At 38.8% G+C, this 27,383-nt stretch overlaps 1 protein-coding gene across 1 annotated transcript in view; it reads left to right on the plus strand.

Annotated features, from left to right (window-relative positions):
• The first annotated feature begins 18,607 nt into the window (after nucleotides 1-18,607).
• The window catches only part of LOC134540354 (basement membrane-specific heparan sulfate proteoglycan core protein-like), an 85,769-nt gene continuing 76,993 nt past the window's right edge, over nucleotides 18,608-27,383 (plus strand). The window contains exons 1-2 of the mRNA XM_063383028.1: nucleotides 18,608-18,742; nucleotides 19,193-19,339. Coding sequence (XP_063239098.1) covers nucleotides 18,608-18,742; nucleotides 19,193-19,339 — 282 coding nt within the window. The remainder of the gene's footprint in view (nucleotides 18,743-19,192; nucleotides 19,340-27,383) is intronic.

Genomic DNA, 27,383 nt, shown 5'->3' on the forward strand with positions numbered 1-27,383 from the left:
CGAAATGTCGTGACAAGATCGATAAATTGACAAATTTTATGCCCTCTCTGCTTATGACTTAAAAACAGAGTGTATTGAAAATTTAATTTAAAAAAAAATCATTAAAATAATATTTAATTGGAAGTTCAATCAATTGGTCTAAATCACGCATGAAATGTTAAAAAAAAAATATTATGCATTTTTTTTGTGACATGCAGGTTTAAATATGAACTGGTCGTTGACTGCTGTATTAATACATTTTTGAAAAAATAAATCCCTTTTGGCACAACCTACAGGCGTAGGTAGATTTCAAAGAACCTAGTTATTCTTGAAACTTCTTTATACATCTGGAAAATTTTTAAGAACTTAATTTACATAACATATTTATGTTCTACGATATTACAAAATAACCGATTAAATATTTGCTCATTTTCGATGCAGCGAAAATATTACGAATATTTTTAACTAAATACACCCAGGATTAAATAGCTCAGAACGAATTTCATTATTATATGGCAAATAAGATAAATATTTTTTGACATCGAAACACTGTTTTTCATCCCTTGGTCGTATAAAATTTTTCTTTGCATCAAGGTTTAAGTTAATATTATGAAGGTTTAAATTAAATTCGAAAGAATCTGATGCAAGAAAAGTTTTGATTTTTTTTTTAATTTCAACCCCCTTTATTTTTACAGTAATGATACTTTTCATCTAAAATGTTTTAGCCAAACTATTAAAAAAATAATGATTATTTTTTACTTTCAGACCTTGTTATTTCCACAACTTGCAGTAACTGTTGGATAGATAAACATTTATTTTAACAATACTTACATCATATTTACAACAATAAAACAATACTACTTACACAATACACACTATTTATAAAGTTAAAAAAAGTGAAAATGGATTCGATAGTGTACTTGGTAGGGAAGTTTTATTTATTTTTTATTCCAACCCCGGGTTTTTTCAACCCCTTGCAATAATGGTTTGTATTATCAAAAATTGTCTCAGGAAAAAGTTTTAGATAAAAATTATAAGATTTACGAACAGTTTTAATGGATTTTATAGTTCTTACTAGGGGAGTTATGAATTTTTTGTCATTTAACACATGTTTATTCCACCCCTTGCAATCATGGTTGGTAGTATAAAAATTATTTCATACAAACGTTGTAGATAATAACTAATTCAATGTTTTACAGTAAATTAGAACGAATTTGATAGTGTACATGGTACCGAAAATATGAATTTTTTAATATTCTACCCTTAAATTTTTTCAACCTCATGCGGCAATGGCTGATATTATCGAAAATTGTTTCAGACAAAGTTTTAGATAAAAATAATAAGATTTACAAAATATCTGAACGGATTCGATTGTGTCCTTACTAGGAGATTTACGATTTCTTTCTTCGGAATCTTATTTATTCCAACTCTTGCAGTTATGGTTGGTCGTATAAAAAATTGTGTCAGACTAAAGTTGTGGATAAAATTTATAAGGTTTACAAACAATTTGAATTGATTTAATAGTATGTATGTTAAGAGAGTTATGAATTTTTTTGACCTTCAAGCCATGTTATTTTCCATCCCTTGCAATATTGGTTGGTCATAAAAATGATTTCGGAAAAAAAATTTTAGATAATATTTTTAGGTTTTACAATAAAGGAATGGATTTAATAGTGTAAAAGGTACGGATTTTATGGACTTTTTTTAAAATTTCTCCCCCATTTTTCAACCTCTTGCAGCAATGTTTCTTCTAATCAAAAATAGTTTCAGAAAAAGGTTTCAAACAAGAATAGATAGCGCAGATAAGAATTATAAGATCTACAAAATATCAGAAAAAATTCGATGTTGTGCCTACGAAGGGAGTTATGATTTTTTTTGTACTCCAATCCTTGTTTTTTCAATACCTTGCAGTTATGGTTGGTCCTATCAAAAACTGATTGAGACAAAAGTTTTGGTATTACTCCTACGAGTTATAATACGTTCAAAAGGATGTAATATTTTTATATTATGAGAGTTAAAGTGATTTTTCTGTTTATCAAAAAATTTGCCTCATTTCTACCCCTTTGGTCGGATATTGCCTATTAACGAACTGGACCGAGATTTTCCACTGCTAGATTTTATGTATCAGTTTGGAAGTGATTTGTGAAAAATTGCAACTGTTATCGTGTCCGCATAATTGTGATATATATGTATGTATTTATAAACTTTTGAGTTGACGAAGGTTTTGGGCTCTATGGACCAAGAAACGAAAAACTATATGAAATTTTTCCGAAATGTGAACCATGGTAATGACTGCATTAAGTAGTATTTATTTGAAATCTACCTAAAAGACTTATTTTATTAAATATAAATAAAATAATAGTTCAAATATTTGATTGTATTTGGCACTCGAATTTTTATGAGCACATTTTTTAAGTATTCGGTTTGAAATTAATATGATGTTGTGTTGTCTTCCGACTACATAGGATACTTAATCTTTTTTTTCTTTAATTAGAAATTTTAGTTGTAGGTGCCTTGCACATGTACGAGATAGCAGATTAGTCATGGTCCGAATTCGTATAAGTTCCTACTTGTTCCAGGAAGTGACATCGCGAGGACTGACCGAACCGGAAATGAAGTATGCAGGCGCGCGAGTAAACATACTTGTGTTCCTGCTGCGTACTTCTATTCGCAGAATCTTCTCTTCGCCTTTTCGAGAAGACTCTTGTAGGTTATATTCGACTGAAAAATTAAGCAATTAAATACTTTCAAAATAATTCTCACCTAATTATGTACCAAAATATTTTAAATAAATTTTTAATTTTAAGAATTTTATCATTAATTCGTTTGCTTGTAAATAAGTGTTAATATTCTGTACCCAGGAGGCTAAAGACACAGTGTCCACTTTTGGGCAAAAAAAAACACTTTTAACCATAAACGTGACCGCCTTTGGAGTTCTTTCTAATTACATACAAGACTGAGATTTACTATATGTCAAAAATTAACATATTTTGGGTACAAAATATTTAAGAAAATAATTGAGGTACTATTCAAAAATTTTAAACTTTTCTCATGAAAACTATTGTTTATGTGACGTAGTGTCTTATACCTCCGAAGTTAATATAAATGTTCTATTGAACTTAAATATTGAAAGATTTATAATTTTTTTATTTAAAACTAATTTGTTAACAATCTATTTAGATTTATGATACCATTTGTAGAGGCAACAAGCTAATCACTTCCGAACCATTGAGATGAAATTACACAGGTTCTCAAGAACAAAAAAAAAATTTACTTTAATTGGGTCGCAGCATCAGCCTTGCATTTAAATCCCCAAAAATTTTAGAACGTGATTGCAAAAATCTTCCCGTGTGAAATGTTTGCACATTTAGGCATTCGGAGAGAGAGAGAGAGAGAGAGAGAGAGAGAGAGAGAGAGAGAGAGAGATACGTACGTGGCCAGTTACCCCCGACATGTGTCGGACCAGTGAGCAGACTGACATAATCATTATGAGCGGACACACACACAAAAATAAAAAAAATTAAAAATTTGGTACACTTGGATCCAGTTGGATCTCCCAGAGCGGACATAACGTGATTCATTATCGGTCGTACTTCATGTGTGACATTGATGGAGCAGGACCGAGAGCAGACCACACCGCGGAACTAATGACCCGTTTAAACTGCACATTATTTCCCTGTGAGGGGGGGGGGGGGATCGCAGAGCGAGGAACACGTGGAGGTAATACAGGATGGATCTGAATGGGAAGCCTTCATTTCACAGACGAGAGAGCCACACCCGAAGTTCCCCGAAGTTCATACTCTTCATTTTGTTTCCGTTCTATCTAATTGTATAAACCGATGTGGCATTAAATTTTGCGGTCGATTATGATAGGTTAGCTACATTATAAATACTTTAAAACATTGTGGATGTTTGGTTATATTAGGTAAGTATAGCTACATTAAAAATACTTTAAAATCATTTTATGGTTGCTTAGCAAATAACTTTTTACTATGTAGCTATCCAGGGCTAGGAAATCGTTAACATGATTTCACAGTATCTTTAATGTAGCTATCTTAACCAAATCAACCGTCCACAATGTTTTAAAGTATTTATAATGCAGCTAACCTCACCTAATTGACCATTAGTTATCATGAGTTACAATGAACCAAAAAAAAAAAACCGAAGATGCACGATCGGACGTTTGGCTCTCTCGTCTGTGAAACGAAGGCTTCCCAAATTCGGCAGACACACTTCTCCTGCAGGTTCATCGCTACTAAACAAGTAGAAAACATCAGCGCGAACTACGGTCTGAAGTTCTTCCCAAGTCTGGTATATACGTCTTTGAAGTTTCGACTGAACAACATTTTTTATTCTAAATAATATAGAAAGTAGTTAGGATGAATCACTGAGAGTCTGGATTATGTTTAATTTGAATGAAGTTCTACAGCCACCGATAATTTTGCGGTGACACAAAAGGTAGAAAATAAAAGCGTTGTTTCGAATTATTTCAACGAAATAATTTTACTGCAGCGACCAAATTCGAGGTGGTTGTAGAATTTCATTCAATTATACATCATCCGGACGCTCACTGTTTCATCTTAAATGCCTTCATCATTATTTACAATTCAAACTTGGGACGTATACCAGCCTTCGAAAGCAAGTCGTGGTGATGTTTTCAATTTATTTTGTAATGATGAATTTACGGTCAAAGGATGGCGGTCGAATTCATACTCATCCTGTAAATAACCAACGAACTAGACAGGGACAGCTGTAACTAACTCAGATCTTTTTATATGCGTCCATAATTCATTCTTCCGTGTGGGAAGCACATTGCGTGTTAAAACTTGGTAGCATTGTCTTGGTTTCGTGGTTGGCTAGGTTCATTTCAGGTTCTTTTCTACTATCTGCACACCATTAGTGGCCATTCAGTGCCCCACATTCATCTGTCACGTCCATAGTTGGCAACAAGAAATGAAAATTCTTAGATACTGATAAACGGCATTTGGTGGGAGTATTTTCGTGAATGGAACGGAAGTCGCACGGAACGGAAATGTGTAACCACGGTGCTGCCGCCTGTGGCCGATGGCGCGAACCTTAGTTCACAAAGCCAAAGGAAAACTGTAAAGTATTAACTGTTGAGTGAATTTTAACAAGGTTGTCAGAATGTTAATACAATTTTCTGCCGAAAATCAGCTTCAAAGCCGGGGTTTTGTATTTATTAAAGTCATTTTTTCGCATTTTTAATATAGTTTGACCTTTCGCTCTGCAAATCTAATGATTAAATAATCGACGTAGCCACTCCGGTGGCGACTTCTAGCGGTGGATGCGAGAACCACTTGTGATTGTCGTCAAGAAGTGTAGTTGAAAACACAATTTGTGTATATATTTATCACACTAGGCATAATTAAAAAAAAAAAATTGGTGGTCTGTAAAGTCGGTTTACAGACGATAGTTTAACGTGACAACGTCATAACAAAACATTGATGAAATGATTGCATACTTTTATGAATAGTTTTTATTGAATTATCATTATTTTGTATGGATACAAAGAAGGAGTGAAATGAAATCTACAATTTAACTGATAAATTTACTTTTATTTGCACTCATTAATTCAAATATGTTTATTACTTTAACGAAGAGATTATTTTAACTATAACTTTTATACATGTTTGCTATTTAACTTCTTCCAATCTGTGTTATTCTTTTAAGGATAGGACGATGATAGGAAAAGTAGGAAAACGAATGGGAGTGTTTCAAGTTTAATGTGCCTCGAAAAAGTCAAATCCATGGTTGTTCCAATCGAGTGGAAGAGAGATAGATGCGGCGCAAGCGTACAATGAGCGTAAAGGGTCACAGCGTAACGGGACAATGTGCGTAACGGGACAATGTGCGTAACGGGACACCTTTTCGTGCGTGCAGCCGGCGTTCATCGATTTATTAGACGTTGTCACGTCAAAAATTGGCTGACATCGTGAACAGAATTTTTTTCGGTAAGACCCGTGCTACAATGGTACGGAAACGGGAGAAGGAACATTTCACTACAACGTATGCCACTTCCACAATGCACGGAAACGTAACAAAAGTCAACCAAAGAGATTGGATCCCAAGTATGAAATATTATTTAAATTAAAAAAATGATCGTGTTTCGAGATTATAGCAAGGGCAGAATTTACTTATAGGCCTATAATAAAAACAACCACAAAGTTATAATAAAAACACTAGATATCTAGTTTTTCAAAGGAATTTAACGTATATATAACATAAACAATTATGGCTACCGCCGCAGCCAAGTACTCGGCTTCAGGGACACACCACAACGCCGAAATGCAAAATTGACCACAACGCCGACAGCTAGAAAACTGCTGTGTACCACAACGCCTAATTACCACAACGCCGAAATACACTAACGCCTAAAAATGGCATTGCAGGACTGCCACAAAGGTTAGGTTAGGTAAGACTAGGTTAGGTTAGACTAGGTTAGGTTAGACTAGGTTAGGTTAGACTAGGTTAGGTTAGGCTAGGTTAGGTTAGGCTAGGCTAGGATAGGCTTGGTTTTGTTGGGTTAGATTATATTACGCTAGGTTAGGTTAGGTTAGGTTTGATTGTGGTATTTCGGCGTTAAGGTACATTTAAGAAACACACAAAAATTCATTCAGTTGTTATTTTGGCGTTGTGGTCCACAGCAGTTTTCTAGCTGTCGGCGTTATGGTCAATTTTGACATTCGGCGTTATGGTATTTCGGCGTTGTGGTAATGACCCCTCGGCTTCTATTGGTTGCACGGAGCAATGTAAACGGATGAGTTCAGCATTGCCGAGCTGATCCGTACGGCTCCGTGTCTTTCTGCGCGCTGTTGTTGGAACTCTGTTCCGTGCGATCCGTTTACGCGTTTACGTGATCCGTCTTCGTTTCCGTGTCAAGGCAGAACGGATCTAAAGCATGAGACGTATATTTGGCCACTCGCCAAGCTTGTTTACTTGTTACCGCAAGCTGCTAGCTCCAGCGTTTTCTTTCGAGTCGCGTGTACATTTCTATTTCCGTTTCAAGTAAGTTAACACGCTTTGCTGTTGTTCGCCCTGGTAATTCGCTAACCTCATAGGCAATGATTTGTAGATGCAAAATTACTCTGAATTTGACCGATAACTTCGGCTGTAGGATCATCCCGAAAAAAAAAATAAGTTGAAAACATCGAATACGTTTAATGGACAAAAGTGCTTCCAAAGGCTGGTAAACGTCTTTTTTTTTTAATTGTAAAAATATGAGTGTGCGAAAACACGTATCCCATATGTTTATATTAACCTTTTTTAATTTGTGTCGCGACAGTAACATTTGCCATGCCAAACAGTAGTGTGTCGATGAGCTTAAATCGTACATATGACTCTTAAACTATATTCGTCATCCTTGTCCAATACAGATAAACTCTATTCTAAGGACCAATTTGCTGTCAACGGACTTATAAAATAGAATTTTTAATGTGAATTGTTATAATTTCTGAGTGATTTTATTGTAAAAAGAATTAACTTTCCACGCATATACAGTGTTGTTACGAACGTGAGAGACCAGACTGCGATGCCAGGCTCGCAGCTGGCTGGCGGCCCCCGCACGGCCACTGACGTCACTCGCCGTGTCACGTGCCGTCCGCTGACGTAAGGCATGCCACGCGCGCCTGGCCGGATTACAAGAGTCGTCGATACCCCCTACCCCCTCCGCTCCCCGCGCATCGTCTTCCCTCGGCGCCGTTATCTATCGCTGAGCGGCCTTGGGAATTCCGCGGGCCGCCGCTCGGAGTGGCGAGAATGTACGCCACCCTTCTGGACTTTTCGGGCGTCGGGTCGGCCCGGGATGAAGCAACTCGTCACAGCTGCTCTCGTCGGTTCGAGAAGGGCGCCACTGAGGTACTTAAGCAGCGACGCCGGCCTCCGCGACAGTTTTGGCGACGGAGTTCCGCGACGGAGTTCCATGACGTGAGTTCCGCGGAGTGCCGCGTGAGTGCTGCGTGAGTGCCAAGCTAGAAGCGAATTCCGAGAGTTCGGAGATTGGAGGGAAGTGTGACATCGGTGAAGAGGGTGAGAGACCCTCTCAAGAGTGGCGCGACGAGGAGCGACGGGACCGCTAGAGTGCGACTGAGTGGCGCGAGGTTGTGTGTGTGGATAGGCGCGAGGTAAGTGGCGAACCACTGTCGAGCCCAGCTCCAGTGAGGAGTGCGAACTGCGGAACTTGACAGACAGTGAGTGAGTGACTTGAGAATAAAAATTTTTAATTGCCAGTGATTATTCGTGATCGGATATTTTGAAGTAAAATTGTATCTTATCAATGTAAATATTAGTAATTAATAAATATGTTATAAAACTTAATAGGGCTATTCCTTACGAACGCAGTTCTCCCCACATTAAAAATGGCAACAGTATTGTTGACGGTATAATTGTTTGATACAATTACACACGTTGATCAGTGCGGCTTGTCAGCCAATCAACAGCCGGCTTTTTAATTAAAATAATTTTTGAACTATCGATCAAAGTGGTTACTCTAAAATCGTGTTCCAAGATGTTTGATGTAAATGTGAAGCTTCGGGTAAAATCCGATTGTGCTAGATGTTTATAGCAGCACATTTTAATCTGCAGATGCTATTTTGAACAATAAAAGTATGTTAAAACCAAGTGTAAGGAAGATATTTACAAAAATATCGAACTTAGGAGTGAAATAAGTAAGTAGCCTACGGTTCGACACTGCAATACTCACATAAAAGTAGGTATTATTCCAGCATATTTCCAAATGTTCTAATTCACAAGAGTGTGATATCTTAAATACTATAAGAACCATTGAACTGAGATGAATTAAATCAATAATTTTATGGGTTACGTGAGGTCATTTTCTACAATTGATCTGCTTAACGGTAAGACACTGACTACCTATTTGCACTGACTCTCTTGTCTAGTGGTCCTGTTTTAAATTGTATTATTTGCTCGCCACTCGACAGAAAACGTTAATGAATTAAAAAAAAAGTGGATGTGATATCAGATCCAAGGGGGCGTACGTGAGGTCAGAATTCATGATGTGACCATTACGAAAATTTCAACTGTGACGTCATTATTCAAGATCGCCTCCGTGACGTCACAATCCAATTGGCGGCGACAATCATCAATCCGGACCCAGGACCAAGGCGCCGAACCTACAGTTATATACTACTATTGCCACATCTGGAGAGGTTTCCAGTAAACTGAAATCTGGCTGAACCCTTATTCAGCCCGAGCTCTTCCGTGTTACTACTGCACCATCGTGCTATTTTTTTTTCTATTATTCACCTCATAATTTTATTAAGGATTATTTATAAAAATAACTATAAAATATTTATAAATTTCACGTCTCCAATTTTTTAAGGGAAATCTCATCCTAAATGCAATGTTTATTTTAAAATTATTTCCGTTCCCAAATTCGAAAAAAAGCAAAAAGTTTCTCCATTTTAAAAAAACCGCGTATTTACCTTAATATTCATGTAATGCCTTAAAATCATCCATATGGTTTCTAACAATTTATTTGTAAATTATAACTACTCATTTTTTTCTGATGTCATTGACGTAAAATTAAAAAAAAAAATTAATATAGCAATCCAATGAATGATCTGGTCTATATTTTATTGGGCACTGTACGAAAAATCTAATAGCGAAAATTGTTACTCCTTCTTAAATATTACAATTAAAATAATGCTTATATATATATATATATTAATTTGCAACTCAATAAATAATTCACATGATATATTTAAAAATTAAAGAGGATTATATTTTAAGCATTGCGGAGTTTTAGTATGAAATTAAACCTGGTTTAATTTGTTTAATTAGTTCTGTTTTCTGATCAACAGAGGAGAAGGTAGGTAAATAATCATTTGAACGTGGTTAATTTTAGAGTTATACAGATTCCAATAAAATATTTGCGCTTGTGCCTGGGAGTAAACCCAAATATTACGTTTACAGGAAATTCGTATGTAACTCAACGAACATATTAAAATGCAATTACCGTCCACCTTGTCAGTCTGAATAACCTTAGGGTATTATACTTTCGAAATCATGATGACAGATATTTCTGTACAACATAATTAACAACCATTTTTTTAAACACTGAAATCCTGATCGAATTTTTAATAGTTTTAAATTGTATAATAGTGCTGATATTTTTTTATTCAGCTTTGTGTTTTCACCAAAAAGATCTCTTGTGTTTACTCATGTAATGACCTGTTAAAAGGCGATTGCGCATCAGTCTTTTTCTAACTAACTACATGCTCCATATTACATGGCTAGTGCCTTCTGTATTGTACAGTCTACGTCATGTAACTTTATCTGAAATTCGGCAGTGTTAAAAATTTCCCAATTTCCACTTGCAAAATACGTGATGTTTGTTTACGAACATTGGCAAACCACATGAATTGGTTTACACATTGTAGACAGAAACAACAACGGCAAATGGATACGTAAACAATTTTTTTGTAATAAAACAATGGCATTAATTGTTGCAAAACAATACACTACATAGTTCTAGACCTTGTGTTGGCCTCTTCCGATGTTATGGAAATCATACTGTCGTATTTTCTGCCACAATAACCTTAGTTTTATTACAAGTAATTATTTTCATGGACAATTCCAAGAAAAAATTATACAAAAAGCCCTCTTATGTGAAGGTATTGATGTTATGTAATGATTTCCCAAATTGGGATAATGATGTGTTTTATATAAAAAAAACTTTGAATGGGTCGTACAGTACCCACCAGAGATGTGTAACATATAACCTTGGTAACGTGAAATATTCATGTGTTCTCATGTTGCAAATACACTATAATGCGATTCTCAGAAACTAAATTTAACAATTAATTCTTTAAAATAATGCCGAGCGTTATAAGGATACGCAAATTGTTTCAAACTACATTTTGGACGCTAATCACACCAGGTTTCCGCACCCGCCGCTATAATTCGCTGCCGGAGCAGCTACGTCGACTATAGAATCGTTTGGTTAGCATACTGATATTTTTTAACTAGAAAAAGAGTTGAAAAAAATATACTGATGACCCGATTTTTGAAAAGGAATTTTTTTTAAAATACTGCCTACTTGTAAAAATTCAGTAAACAGTTGATATTATAAAGTGTCTCTGGCTATGTGAACTTTGGTTCGTGCCATCCGCCACATAGGGCAGCGCTGTGGTTACATATTTCCGTTCCATGAGACTTCCGTTCCATTCACGGTATTAATCCTACCAAATGCTGTTTACCAAGAGCTAAGACGTTACACATCAAAAATATATATACTATGTGACAATGATTACTTGTTTTTTCTGATAATTTTTTTCCTTATTTCATTGTATTACACGTTTGCTGTTTGGGTGGACCACAGTTGGAGTCAAGTTACGTAATTCGCACCATGTTGTGATGGTAAAACTCGGCGTAACACCAACAGATCGTCAGTCAGTGCCCGGACCAGTTTCATGAGTGAAATCAACCAGATAGCTTCGAGCGTGCCAGGGCCTTGTTCCACAATCGATTACTTCTATGACGGAGCAATTTTCCAAGCACAGACGGGGTCAGAGATGAGGTATCCTCTTCTTCATACCATCTCCTTTTCATCATTTCTTCCTTCTTCTTCTGCCATAACGACCTAAGAATTGGCATGGCTACCTCACTTCTCCACTCAGCCTTTTATTCCCCCTCCCCCCCACGTTTTTTTATCATCTTCCTGGCGGTCGGACAAACCATTTGTCTCTGTTAGCTGGTGGTTGGCGAACGCGTAGAGGTAGAGAAATGTCTGAACATGTAAAACATATTTTAAGAAAAAGTCCAGAAATTTTGAGCGATTATTCGGCGTAAGGCCGAATTTGAAATCCCTCTCTAAAGTTTATCAATATTTGCTTTACTATCAAGAGATTTAACTTTTCTTTATTAGTAAACCAGTGTGATTCAATTAGTTTAAAGTTTGGTTCACGGACATAGTAAAATGTGTGAAAATAACTATCCCCTTATCATAAACTCGGTACAAAATTATCGTTGTTTTTAAAATATTTTTGTGAAAAATAAATATGTGACATATCCCGGTCTCTAAACGCCATGTTATTTACTGAGAACTGGTTAGGAGTGAAAGAATGATAAGTGCACCACGCAAGAGAATTGAGAAATATGTAAACAAAACTTTGATCAATCAAATGAAATTTCCACGCGTGGTTGCAATCTTGAAGTTTACGGTGTTGTACGAATATTCAACGAAGTTACGTTCGTGAGCTTCACGATAAAGAAATTTGCAGGCTCATTACTGAACATTGCATTACTCTCTCAGCAACGTGAGTTGTCTTGGAGAAATTGATTAAACATAGGTCTGAGTTCATAAAATATTACTGTATTTTTTTTTAACGCAGAAAAGGTTTAACTTTGTACTATAAAATTTGCGTTGCGTTTAATTATATTTAAATTTGTTTAGAGCTGTTTATTGTTTAATAATATTACTAAATAGAAATGAACCTTGTCGGTTGGGAAAAACAAGCTGATTTGTAAAGTTTGATTGGCAAGCTGTTGCTCTGAGTTACAGTGTCTACGTGAGTGCTTGTCCAACCGCGACTGTGTGGTTGTTGTGGCAGGCCGTGATGATGACGTCACGAGCCCAAGGATGGTGGTTCCTAGTGTGGACACTCGGTGCGGCGAGAGCGCTCTCAGGTAAGTACAGCCAAACCTCCGATCTTGCATCTTCGGTTTTTTTATTTTTTATTTTGGACAACTCATGATAACTAATAGTCAATTAGGTTAGGTTAGCTACATTATAAATACTTTAAAACATTGTGGACGGTTGATTTGGTTAGGATAGCGACATTAAAGATACCGTGAAATCATGTAAACGGTTTCCTAGCCCTGGATAGCTACATATTAAAAAGTTATTTGCTAAGCAACCTTCGGGGAACTTCGGGTGTGGCTCTCTCGTCTGTGAAATGAAGGCTTCCCCTCTGGCTTGCATGCACGTACGACTGTTCACACATAGGCACGTTCACACAAGAACGCGCGCACAGTAAAAAAAAAAAAAAAAAAAAAAAAAAAAAAAAAAAAAAACTAATCCTACAAAATACACCCGATTACGGTTTTAACAGTCACACAAAACTAAGTTGACGGTTTCGCGAAAACTAAACCTTTCACGGTTTTATTTAAATTTTAAATCGTTGCGCTAATCGTTTTACGTTTAAATCAAATGTGTTAACCCACACACACACACTTACATAAACATTTAAATTAAATTCTTATTCCTCGATTACAGTGAAATATTTGCTCACATGAGAATTTACTCGGTTCAAAAAAATGTCACCTCAATGTTATCACGCCAAATTGTTAGTTAACTCGCACAATCAATTTTCTTCAGTGAGTGAAGTTGAAGACTGACGTAAATTCTCGCTACTCTACGGAAGTAGAAAATATTTGAAACTCGGTAATACCAAAAGTTAACATTATCGTTTATGCAACTCTTCGTTTTGGTTTTCAAATAATAATAATAAAATTAGAAATCAGTGAATAAAAAAAATTAAAATTAATGTTTTTGTAAAAAAGGCTTGTGAGCATGTCAAGGCAGTTGACTGTTTCTCGATATAATCGGAGCTAAGAGAGTCAGGAGGCGTTTACTTATACAATCGCCAGCATTTATTGCCTAATGTACTTGAGGCTGTACACTAATATCCCACTTGCCAAGGGCTCAGTGGACATTAATTGAGAATATAAAAAAACTCTTAACAGTTATCAAACATCTGCACGTCGAGTTGCTCGGATACAGTAGCACATGTCACGTACGAAGCAGTTTTAAGACATCCTGTACGTTCTCCAGAGTTTCGAGTTCTTGATTTCAAAGGAAGAAAATGCTTGAATTTTTCCTCACATTAAACCTTTCACCTATATATGTTGTCCCTGCCACTGTTTATTTGCACCTCTAATGATTCCGAGATAGAAAAAACGTCAAGCAAAAATACATTTTAAAATACACAACTTTATGTACCTAAAGGCTAAACATAACAGTGCCGTCATATTAAATGATTTAAATGTTTTGCGTATGCGTTTGTTTTTATCGACTTTCATTGCATTATAAAACCTATGAAAGGAGTTTTTATCATTGAAGATAACAATTTGTTTTGTTGTTTTTTTTACTTCCGGCATTCCATGTCGTAAATTCGCATTAACTAAGACAGATTTTGACAATCAACGAATATAAATTTTTTTTCCCACGAAACCGTTTAAAGCAAGATGGCGTCCGTCAGTTGCTATCGCTTCCCCCCCCCCCAAAAAAAAAGCTGAGCGTCGTTTTTTTGCGAACACAACCTCCGCCTCAGCATCCATCATCTCGCTCGCCGAGATCTGACCTGACCTTGCACCGCCTCGCCACGACTGATGCTAGGATAACAGCTGACTGAATGATCTCCACTCGTTCGCAAACAGTCCAGTCACCAATAAACAACTATATGTATATATTATATTTAAACTGAGAGCTCTATTTATTTATTTTTTAAATTAAAATTTTTGTTTTATTTTTTGAATTGTTAAAATGACAATTTTTGACAACGGCTGCCAATTAAAAATAAAATACTATAAAATATGTTATCAATGTACGTAATTTAACTTAAAAGATTTTATTTTAATATCTTTTAGTGTAATTTTGTAGATAAATTGTGATATAACCGTCCGGAGAAGATTTTAAAAAGTTATTATAAACAGGCACCTACATTTTGCAATCAAAGCATTATAAATGGAGATAATTTTATTTTTATAAATTAAAGAGTTATAAAATATCATCAATTGGAAAATATAATAATTTCTAACAAATTTTACTTGCACATTGATTTAGTTACAAATACATAAGAAATGACATTCCTTGATTTTCAGAGGTTTTATTTAATTAACTTAATTTTGTTTTAATTTTTCCCTGTAAATTAAAGCGTGTTTCAGTGTTATATTAGTTTCGACTCCTATTTCAACGTTATTTCATTTTAATCGCAATTCACACTGAAATCTTGTTCCTAGTAATGTAGTAAGTACTAGTGGGAGCATTTTTTTCCCGGCGCCTGACTGCTTTTATCTCCCCAGTTCCCAGAAAGCTCTATCGCACACTGCTTGTTTGATGCGTTGAACGCTCTAGATACAGTAATTTTCCAGAAATGGTACATCTGAGTCAACAAGGAAAAACATTAATTATTTTCGCCTTTGAGATTCGGCCGCGTCGCAGTGGTAGGATGTACCGACGTTCCGCCCTACATCGCAGCAGGCATCTTCAGAGAGGAGAATTAACTGAGAGCTTAGTGGTGGCTTCTCAACCCTGAAGATGTCTGCTGAAATTCAGAGCGAAACGTCAGTGCACGCTACCACTGCGACATGGGCAAACCTTGAAAGACAACATATTTTATTAGACAGTGGTAGAAATTTACTTAAAAGGAAAACGTGTCTTTGCCTCTTTCAGACAATAACATTGTTTCTTAATTTATATGTTATATTATTATATTGTTTTAAAAACGTTATCCTATAAATCCTATATTTTAACATATCTCTTAAAACTGGCCTTTTATTCTATGAATAGAAGCTATAGTTCAGTAACATTAAATGAAATGTAAATTAGTCTTTTAGTAATAGCTAGATATACCTATATTAACACTCTTGCCCTAAATATTCAATGACAATGGATAATAAACTAAGATGTGCCGCTTTGAGAACCAAAGTTGTTTTGTAATGTTTGAGTACTATACTATACAATGAATTACAGAAAGGAAAAACGCTACGATTGAATTGTAAAGTTGAATTTATCGTCTCAAGTAAGCCTTCGCATGAGCTGGTTACGGGTGAAGTAATACACAGTTTGACGTAAATTTTGAACGAGTTTGAAACTATTGGACAGCAGAAAATGTGGACATATTTTCTTCTAAAGAAAATAACATAATAATTGTTGATTTACAAAGAACATATCATTTTAGATAAAAAGAAAACAAAAAACTTATAATTAATAAAAAGGTTTTCCCATATAAATCAATATTTTGCGTGATTAAATCATCATTGCTTGAGAGCATTTAGTTTTCATATGTTTCGTATTTTTACATCTTAAATATGTGAGACTGATATTTTGATAATGCATGAAATTAAACGTTTTATACCTCACGTCATCTCCAAATGCTAGTTCTGAACAACCATAAAATTTAAGTAATAGCTATCAGACGACATCGTTGTTATATAAAATAACACTTTTCTTTAACCTTAAAGTGAAGTCGACACCAAGGCCTTCATACTATTAATTCATAACTGCCACTGTAACATCTGACATTGTTACTTATAATAATAATTAATAAATATTTACAATATATTTGTTTGAATGCGTGCTAAAGTGAAGATCACTACTGCTGTTATACACTTTGCAGTGGTTGATAGTCAATTTAACAATCCTACATAAACACGTTTCAATTTATTCCTGAAAGTAACTATTAGTGGGAACGGATAACTTAACAATAAACAAGTTTCAGAATAAATAGCATGCACACGTTAATACTATCTCTTTAACTGGTCATAATATTTAATGATACAACACATATTTAGATAAAATATGAAAATGATAAAGTTATCTTTGAATTAATTTTAAGCTTATAAATGGCAATTTTTATATTTAATATATTAATAAGAAAGAGTTCATAAGAAGATTTAACATATTTTTCAGTAGTTTGATAATGAAATAAGGGATAAATAATTATTTATTTCCTTAGCTGTAAATAAAAAAAAACACTATGGAGCAGAACACAGCGCAGAAGGTGTGGAGGAACCTCATAAAAACCCTGAGTGAAGTTGTTCGACTAAACACCATCCCGGAGGTAAGGTGACACACACACTTAATAACCAGGGTTCAAATCACGTCCACGTGACATGGCTATGGCGAAGATAGCACACAGAAGCAGGCATTTCGGTGAGTAGCAGTAACACAACCCGGTCGAAGAATTTGAACTATATCACTAAATGATACTGAAAGCAGGTTGTAAAGGAAAGTATTCCCGACTCCGGCGACTATATCACGTGTCACGACTTCTGCTGCGAACAACACTAAAAGACGCTGACAGCGAAAGGACGAAATGACGATTGCGGTGGTACAACAGGTGATGGCGGGGTAGAGAGATGCGAAAGGGCCAAGGAACAGTGGAATGATAAAGAAATGCAATAGCGAAGTCGACGCGGAATTGCGCGCGGAACTTCACTTTGATAGTTTAAGGATCAGATAAAAGGGGGGGGGGGGAGGGTAGGAGAGGCCAAGGCAATGAAATAAACGTAAAAAAAAAAAAAACAATGTTAGGACACACAGCACCCTGCCAGAACGCTGTAACCTTTTTGCAGAAAAGAATTCAGGCTTGCAGAGCAAGGTGAACTTTTGCGCGGGCAAATTCCATAGTTGAAGTGGAGAAAAGTTGCCGAAAAACTATTTTGAAAGTGGCTTGGTGTTCGGGTTGAGTGTACACAGTAGAAGCTAGGACCAGCACTGTCAAAACGTGAAAATGAGCTCCCAATGCTAAGCAGCGGTGAATTTGTTAGAGATGAAAAACATGGCTAAACCTTTCAGGCCGAAAGGACTGAAAGAAGAAAAATTTTAAATGCAAATATTTAATTTCCGCATATTATGTAATAAAGCAATGAAATAAAATTCAATAAAAACAAAAAAAATGTGCCATAAAATTACATAGAAAATACACATCTCTTAACTTTGTTGCGGTGCTTCCTGTGTTGCGTTGAATTATCGTACCTCTGGAAATGGGGAGGCGGATGCAGCGCTCACCCTCCAAGGAACCTTATTTCTCTCTCACTTCCCGTGTTTCTCTCTCTCTTGCGGCCAGACCTTATTCTTCCTGTTTAATATTCAGGCCGTCAGAGCGAGAGACGAATTTATCGCGGCGTCTCCCAAGAACGGGCGAGATTCTCTTGTTCTCAACTCTGGCTCTCTCTAAGGCGAGCTCCGTTGCGGAAACCCCCGAAGCCTCGTTTGCGCCCTTATGGAAATATTTACAAAAGCTCTCGTTTTCCTCGCGAATTGTTCAAGTTATTTTGCTTGGCGCTCCTCAGTCTCGATTTCAGTGGATCCGTGCAAGCTCACGGTTATTCGTGTTTATTCCAGTGGTTTCCAGGAAAATTTATTCCTAGAGGTTTTAAACGAACATTTAATTTTCTTGAATAGGATTACTATTGCTGAATTGTTGACAAAGGTATTGCCCTGTGGTAAGCTTTTTTTTTTTGTTTGGACACTAAACCAAATTTTTACGGTAAAACCTAACAAAATTTTCGTGTCATCAAAATGAATTTTTAGAGGTTGCTGTTTGAGATACAAAGACAAAGCTACAACCTACAACATGCCAGAATAAAAATTGCCTTATTTGAACTCATTCCTTATTATTTACGTCAACAGTGAGTTGACACACCTTCTGGCAGATGGTTATTTCACAAATGGTCAGTAGTCAGTCGGAGGTGACCAGTAAAGTACATTGCAGTAAGCACGGGCAGATAACTATAAGTGTTTTCTGATGTTATTTGAAGACGATACATCCATCACTGTGTATGTCATTTTGCAGAACGTGATACCTCCATGGCCACGCCTTCTTTTATGAACCGCCCAGAAGACGGCACTCGTATTCCGGAGATGGCAAACGAGTCTGCAGCCACGCCTCTCATATCTCGGATCACTCACATTGTTCTTCACGGCGTCATGGGCTCCGTGTTGCTCACGTGGTCACCACAGCCCCATGACGAACCTGCAGTCACCACGCCCACAGTGGTGACCTCACCTCGAGTCCAACAGGCCACGCCAAGAGATCTGTGGGTACTGCCCTCGAGCAAGACCACCGGACTTGGCCATCGTAACCCAGGACGTGGTTGGGGGCAATACCACGAAAGCAACACCGATGGTTCGGATATGGACTCCATGACTTCCTCTCCATCAGCCCGACTTGGCGCTCTGTCAAGTGTTCCATCCATGAACGCAAAATCTAGTACAATCCACCCGTTAAACATCTCAGTCTGGGGAACACACTTGGAAAGTAGCGTAAGGAGGGTGAGGGTAGACTCCACACGTTACACCCAAGCCCCCGGCCACGAGACACATCCGCTCTATCACAGCAACAGTGCCACTTGGAGGACACCCTCCGAGGATGGGCCCCGGCCAGTGAGGGTGGCATCAGGAGCAGACCCTGCAAGAGGGTGGTCGACCACGTCCCTGCCGCTGCAGGCACCACCCTCCGGCAACGAGACTCGACCGCACTACCACCCCCACGGGACCTTCTTCGAGGACGGGCCCCGGCCACTGAGGGTGACGGCTCGCGTGGGCTCCACTGTCACCTTGGACTGCAAGGTGGCGATGCTGCAAGGCAAGACGGTGAGTACGCATCGCAACTCGTAGTCTAAAGAATCCTTGGTGGCGACGTACCCCGAGGAGTGGTGCTTGTTTGGCGAAGAGTTCGCAGCCAACCTCTGCCTTGACCCTAGCTACACGAGCGTATCAACGTGGCGTGAAGCATAATACATTCTTCACTGGAAAAATTAGTTAAGAGCTATTCATAACGCTCATCTTAAACCATAAATTATTATATCTTATCAAAGAGGCAGATAAACTGATGAGCTAAATAAACTCGTAGTTACTGAAATCAACAATTGTGCTAGTTAATAATGTTCGCAGGCTTTCGCGGCCATTGTCTGAAGTAGCTTGGCTACTGGGTCGTAGCCGCGTCCTTGGCGAATAATTTACCGATGTTTTGGTCGACATTGCAGTCGCCATCATCAGGGAGCAGTTACCTACTGAGGTTCTTACGCCGTTTCCTCATATGCTCGGCCGGGAGCGTGTGACAGCGATACCGGGAACTATTACGTTCCCATAACTCGCTATGTGGTCGCCAATATAAATAGTGCAACCCCGTCACTTTGATCGAATCATTGGAAACGTCGGCGGGGCGCGATGTGTGTGATTTTAAGATTAAAGGTGGCTCACGGTCCAGAAGAAGTAAAATAGCTGTCGCATGTTGCTTGGCTCTATTTTTAATAGTGTAGGTGTCAGGCGGGGGGAGGTCACCCTTTCCCCTCAGTTAGTTGGCTAACTGATGCATGAGAGTGTCGTGATGTCTGTATTTAGAGGCGTGTGGAGTGTGCGCAAAAATGGCCTAATTAATTTCGTTGTGTGAGTGTAGTGTATAGCTCCAAGGCCGCACATACCCGGCTGACCAAGCAGGCATATCATCGTGTAAGTTTACCGATGTGTAGGAGAAATTACATAGATTAGTAAACACCTGGCCGCCTTAAGGACCGAACTATTGCGTTCCAGTATAGTTCGGTCAAAGTTAGGCTAAACCAGTATTGCTGTAGTTAGCCCCCAGGCTGTTGCCGTCTAAACCTGAAAAATAGAGAGTGAAATTAGTAAATGAATGTCATCCTATTCTATTATTGTTCGAGCAGAGAGATGCCCTCGTCCAGTTTTTTTTTTTTTTTTTTGTCGCAATTCAAAAACCCATGCCTTCCGAAACGCGGCCGGCACTGGAGGTGAAGCCTGCCAGGCGGGTCTCGCCCTTCAGGCATACGGAGTCAGCCCTAACACACAGGCAGTGGACCGCTGCATGGGTCAAAACCTACACCTGCATGCTTCGGACCATTTCGAATTAGCAAGAAAATGAAATTTACATTAATGAATTAATTAATAATGGCTGGGGAAAACAACTAGCAAGGACTAGTGGAGGAGGTGGGGGAAGGAAAGATTTGGTAATTAAAGGAATTTGGGCCTGCGGTCGAGTTGTCGCTGGTTTATAATTAGAGCCCCGCTGGGTCAAAGGTAGTGTTGACGCAATAAAATAGAGCCCCGCTGGGCCAAAAGTAGTGTTGACGCAATATTTACGAGTCCTGGGCATGTCAATCATTGGCTAGTCCAATGTTGATTATTTGCACCGCAGGACGTAGACAGGCACATCGGGGCCAGAGAGAAACGTCTGCTATGTTTGCTAAGTTGCCCTGCGTACATGGGATGTGTGGATTCTAGTATAACCTGGCTTAGGCAAGTCGCGGTTTTTTAAACTGTCGCTGTGCAGCTGGGTCGTAGTCCGGAAGTGAATTCATATAAGTATTGGCATGTTCAGGGAGCTGGCCATAAAAAGACCTGTTTTGCCGTTTTATATATTCCTCTACATATTCTACTTTGAGTAGCTGGTGTACTTCTAGTGTGCTGGTGTACCAGCCGCAATCTGCAATGGCTCTAAGAAATTTATTTTGAGTGACCTGTACTTTATCGATATGGCATTTTGCTGCATAGCCCCAGATTTCGCAAGCATATAATAATTGAGGGCGAACTATTTGTAAATACAGCTGTAATTTTTTCTTTCTAGGAAATTGGGGGGCCTTAAACATTGAGTATAGGCTGCGCAAAGTGCCTCGCGCAAACTGTGTCACCTTAGTGGTGTGAACTTTCCAGGTGAGCCTGGTATCTAGAGTTAAACCTAAATATCTAGCCGATTTAACAAATGGTATGGCTTGATTAAAAATTTTTAATTCGCGGTCGGGGGCGGTGTATTTTTTAGTTAAAATTAAAGTTGTGGACTTGGCTCCATTTATTTTAATGCGCCAGCGAGTGTACCATTGTTCGAGTGAGGTAAGCTGCCTCTGAACTTTGGTTAAAGCAAACTTCAAATTCGGGGATTGATATATTATTGCAGTGTCGTCTGCATATAATTGCACGTGGGCATGTTCCCGCGGGATGTCGGCTGTGTAAACATTATAGAAAAAGGGTGAGAGTGGGGACCCCTGCGGCACACCTGCTGTCAGCTCCCGAGTGGATGATTTCGCCCCCTCTATTGATACAAAAAATTTTCGACGCCATAAATAGTGGGCCACCAGATGAATATACGTGTCTGGAAAGTTAAATGTAATTAATTTTTGAATTAAGCCAGGTATCCAAACTTTGTCGAAAGCTTTTTCCGCGTCTAGCATCGTTGCGACAGTAAATTTCGCTCGTGAGTTAAAACCGTCAGTGGCCTCTTCAATGAGCTTAATTAGGGGGTGAGAGGTAGAGTGGCCCCTTCTAAAACCAAATTGGTTATCTGGAATGACTTCGTGTTCGTCCGAATGGTGTTGAAGTCGTTTGAGTAAAATTTTTTCGAAAATTTTACTCATGCTATTTAGGAGGCTAATAGGTCGCCTGTTTTGTGGTAGTGACGCATTTTTTCCCGGTTTCGGAATGGTGATTACTTTAGCTAGTTTCCATGACGCTGGGTAGGATTTAAGAATAAAAATAGCATTTATTATTTTAAGAAAGTATTGTATAGCCTGAAATGATAATTTCTTTAAAGTATCAAAATTTATTCCGTCAGGTCCGCCTGCTTTATTTTTTGGTCGCGAGTGAATAGCTTCTAAGAGCTCTTTAATTGTTACGAGTTCCGGCTCGGCTTGTGGAACGATTTGTAAATAGTTATTAACAGCTACTGTCGTGGTCCTAGTAAACTGAGGCTCGTTTATGTCCTCGTTTGGTGAAAATTGTTTTTCAAAAATGTCTGCTATAGCATTTGCTTTATCTATCGCGTCATATTTAATGCCCGCGTTTGTAACAATGGCCGGTGTGGAGATAAATTTATTTTTCCCTCGTAAATTGCGTGTGAGCCGCCACATTTGCCGAGGTTGAGTTGCGCACTCTGTTATTAAGTTTCCGTATTTTTCTATTTTTAAATCTTCAAGTTTTCGCGAGACTTGAGCTTTAAGGCGATTGTATTCAGTCCTAGCTTGCGGTGTTCTCGTTCGTTGATAAGTGTTGCGCGCCTGCCGTTTTAAAACGATTAGCATGTCTACATCTGGGTAATTTATTCGCGTAAATTCTCTTTTATTCACGATTTTCGTGTGTTTTTTGCGCACGTCTGTAATTGTGTCGGTGAAAAGTTTTACGTGAGTTTCGAGCTCATCTGCTGTGTCTATCGCTGGAGTTTCTGTAAAAGTTAATTCCAGGTCTTCGCGAAATTTGTCCCAGTCGGGAATACCAAAAGTGCGGCTAAATATCGCTGCGCAAAATTGAGCATTAAAAGTTAATTGAATAAGTACCGGAAAATGGTCTGAGTCAAGCTCATCTAATTTTTCTGAAATAACCTGCGCACCTGGTATGTTTGTAAGAGCTATATCTAATATGTCAGGCATGCCACCATTCGTTGGATAGCAAGTTGGCGAGCCTGGAGCAAAAATTTCGTAATTATTTGCTGCCGAATGATCTAATAATTTTCTGCCTGCTGGGTTAGTATTTTTGCATCCCCAGTCTTCGTTTTTGCTGTTTAAATCGCCTGCGATGAAAAAGTGTTGCTGTGGATTAATTAATTTATTTAAATCCCTAGAAAGTAGTGGCTTATCTGGGGGTTTATATACTGCCGACATGCAGACATGCGCATTTTTATTACGAATATTTATGCTGGTGGCCTCTAGGTGCTCTAAGCCAGTTATTTCTATCGGATGGTGATGAATCCCGTGTTTAATTAATATGGCTGTGCCGCCCCCACGAGTGGCGCGGTCAGTGCGGTAAGTGGTGTAACCACAAATATTAAATCGATGATGCGGTGATAGGTGAGTCTCGGTAATGAATGCCACATCAATCCCATATATTACAAGGCACTGTTCCAACTCGTACGACCGAAGGCGGAGACCACATGCATTAAAGTTTAGGAGTTGTAGTGTTTTCCCCCGATTTACTGCCATTTACTGGAGCACTGTCGCGAGTGCTTCCAATAGAATGGTTTGGCGGTATTTAATGCTCTCGGTGGAGCGGATGCGTGCGTAATACGGTTCGAGTGCCTTCACTAAATTCCAATAATCGCACATGCGCAAGATCTCTGCGAGTTCCGCGAGGCTAGTGATATTATTATTTGGCTGTGCTTCTGGCGCGGTTTCTGTTCTATGCTGCTGGCTCTTCTCGACGCGAGCCTGCACGATTTCCGTTGCCGTGCGCCGCGGTGCGCTTACGCCTGACGTAGCTGCCGCGTATGACGTGGAAGCTACTGCCTGTGTTTGATTTATGCCCGGTTGGCTGGCCTGCTCGCTGGGCCGTGCGTTTCGCGGACTGCGCTCTGTTGTTGTTGTTGTTGCCCGGTGCACGTGTTCCCTGGTGGGCGCGGGGGGAGGGGGGAAACTTTCCCGCGTCGGTGCGGCCGGCTGTGCTCGCGAGGCTGTGCGCGCAGCTTTCTGTGCTGCCTGTTCCGCGGCGGCCTGTCTCCGCGACTCTACGATCTTCAAAAACGCGGGGCACTGTCGCCAGGCCGCGGTGTGGCCTGTCTCTTTACAGTTCGAGCACACCTTTGGTGCCTCCTCTGGGACTGGGCATTCGCTGCGGGGATGCGAACCCGCGCACCTGATGCATTTAGGTACTTCTGAACAGTTTCCGGTGGTGTGTCCGAAGGAACTACACCTCTTACAGAGCGGGACGTCTTCCGCGCGAGTCGTGTACCGCTCAATCTTTATACCACTTGTGTAGTATAGTTGTTTGACGGCGTAGATGTCGTGCGCGCTAGGTGCCACGCACACCACGAATGACGGTGTTGGCTCGAAAAACTCTTGCCCTGAGTTGCGGTCTGTTAGCCGCCGACTGAGCTGTTTGATGAAATTTACTTTAAACCCGAGCGCGGTGAGCTCCTCAGAAATCGCATCAACCGGCGTGAATTTACTCAAATTCTTTATCACTACTTTTTCCCCTCGCTCGCTGGGCTGGGAGAAAGTGTGGAAAGGCACATCGTTTGCCTTAAACCAAGCGGTCGCTTTGTCTTGGTCCAATTTGCCATCAAAAGTTATGCGCACTTCTTGACGCTTCGTCAGCGTCATTCGGTTTTTGATGCCGAGTCGCGCGAAGGCAGGGCCCAAGCTGCCGATTGCCTGACTGTTGCGGATTACGAATGGTACGCGTTTGTAGCGCGGAGCCTCGTCAGTCGGTGTCCGTTGTTGCGGTGTCGGTACCGCTTGTGACGCATCGCTATTACGCCTGCGTTGTCTACGCTCAACAGTGGTGAAGCCACTGTTGTCGTCCTCGGTTGTGGTGGGCTGGAGCCCTGACGGTTTTTTAGACTGAACAGAGTGTTCAGTCTCTGAGTCGCTGCCCTCATGCGTGCGCTTCGTCGCGGTGCCGACCTCCATCTCCTCGTCGCTACTACTCATCGCAAGTAGGTGCCCCGCCTTGAAAAAAGCAGGGCACACAGCAGGCGTATCGTCCGACCTAATTAGCGTGGTATTCCTATCTGTTCGCCGCGTCCTAGCTACCTATCGAACCTAGCACCTTACGCACTGGCCACTGACCTGAGCTTCCTTTTTAGGAACGCCAGGCTAGGCAAAGAGAGAGGCTGACCCTTCTCCGACCAGCACGCGGTAAAGAATGAGGTTCTTACAAGTTATCCTGCCTTTATATACTCTCACCTGAGGGGAAGGTGCTTCCTGATTGGCTGCATCTGTGGGCCAATCAGAGCCTTCCTTTCTTATGGTTTGCTGGGCTGTTTTGCCAATCAGGGGTGATCTGTCTGATGTTGGATGTGGAGCTATGTTTTAATGATTTCTAAAGAGTGGGTTCCATAATTTCCTTAATTTGTAGCCATCTTCTCTATTAATTTTTTCTGGGTGTTTTAATATTTCTACTGATTCTCAAATGTATCTTTTCTTGTGTTGTCGGATGTTGGATATGGTGTGGAATTGGTCGAAATCAATGCTGTGTCAGGTTTCCATGGAGTGTTCTGCTATAGCTGATCGTGGGTTTTCATGTTTGTAGCCACTGATGTGTTTTTCAGCCCTTGTGATTATTCGTCAGCCAGTTTGTCCTATATATACCTTGCCACAGGAACATAGAATCTTGTTCACACAGGCTAGGTTTTCGGCAGGAGTTTTGTCTTTCACCGATGTCAGAGACCGCTCAATCTTGTTTATGGGTTTGAGAACAGTATGAATTTCATGCTTCCTAAGAATTCTTGCCACTTGGTCAGAAATTCCTTTGACATAAGGAATGAAGGCTTTATTAGGAAGATGTTCTTTCTTTTGATGTTGAGATGGTTTCACGGCTTTCCTGATTTCTGACTTTGAATAACCATTTGCTTGAAGAGCACTTGTAAGATGTTTCATTTATTCTCCAATATTGTCTTCTTCATAAATGGCTCGAGCTCTGTTTACCAAAGTTGAGATGGCTGTTCTCTTCTGAGATGGAGAGTGGCGTGAACTTGCCTGTAGATACCTCTCTTTGTGGGTTTGCTTTCTGTAAACACTGTGGCCGATGTGATTGTCCTCTCCTCTTGTGAACAAGACATCCAGAAAAGGCAATTTTCCTTCTACTTCCATATCCATGGTGAATTGTATGTTCGGATGGATGCTGTTCAGGTGTTTAAGAAAGTTTTGTAGCTTATCTTTACCATGGCTCCGAATAACAAATGTGTAATTAACATACCTGTACCAGCACTTGGGTTTAAGCTGGCTGGTACTTATTGCTTTCTCCTCAAATTCGGCCATAAAAATGGTAGCTAATAGGGGAGGTAATGTGCTAGGTAAAATTAAAATGTTCTACTGCCGCAAATATCTTAAGGAGAGGATTTCTGACTTCGGCCAGACCCATGGTTCATGGGCTATTTTTTTGGCCTCGTTCACAGTCAATGAAATGTCTAACTAGCAAACTGACATTTTTCAAGAATGTGCGATATAGTTTGTTTTAGCAGTCAGTTAATGATTTCCTGGTTTTATTTTATTTCCTTTTCTTGCATTGTAAAACATATACCTACTATTATCTCAAGTGCCTCTATAGTCGAAATATAAAATATGGGCAGGAAAATATTGTTTTCTGGAGATAATATCTTGTTTACTTTCGTTGACGACTGATTTACAATTAAATTAGCAATACTAATAATGTTTTGGCAATTAATATTAATAACTATACTAACATTTATTATATAAATTAAAATACATTAAACAGTAATTTTACTCAACATAATTCATCAATTCTTAACCAACTAACAACCTTGTGCTTTTTCTTTTTGGTGTGAAGATGTATTGGTTAGAAGCACAAATAATTTTTTTCTTTTAAGCGCAGAGAATATTTTAAAACAAAATGTCAGACTTAGAGAATGTTCTCATTTAATTTCTTTTTCAATGATGTAGAGTTAAAATGTAAGTAAAAATATCTTAAAATAGTGCTAAAATAATTCCCTTTCTTTGTTTAAGAAAATATTATTCTGGTACTTGCTTAGCTCCGATAATCAGGTTTAGCTGTGGTATCTGAAATGTGTGATTGAATATGTGTGATTGTACGTGTAAACGTTTGATTTATTGTAAGAAAATGTATTGGTATATCTATTTAAATTGTTTGTGTCTTTGTTAGATTTTACATATATTTTTATGTTATTAAATATCTTTAAATCTTTATAATTTTGGTATTAGATAGATTTTTAAAAAAAGCC

Source organism: Bacillus rossius, chromosome 16, assembly GCF_032445375.1.
Source record: "Bacillus rossius redtenbacheri isolate Brsri chromosome 16, Brsri_v3, whole genome shotgun sequence".
NCBI lineage: Eukaryota > Metazoa > Arthropoda > Insecta > Phasmatodea > Bacillidae > Bacillus > Bacillus rossius.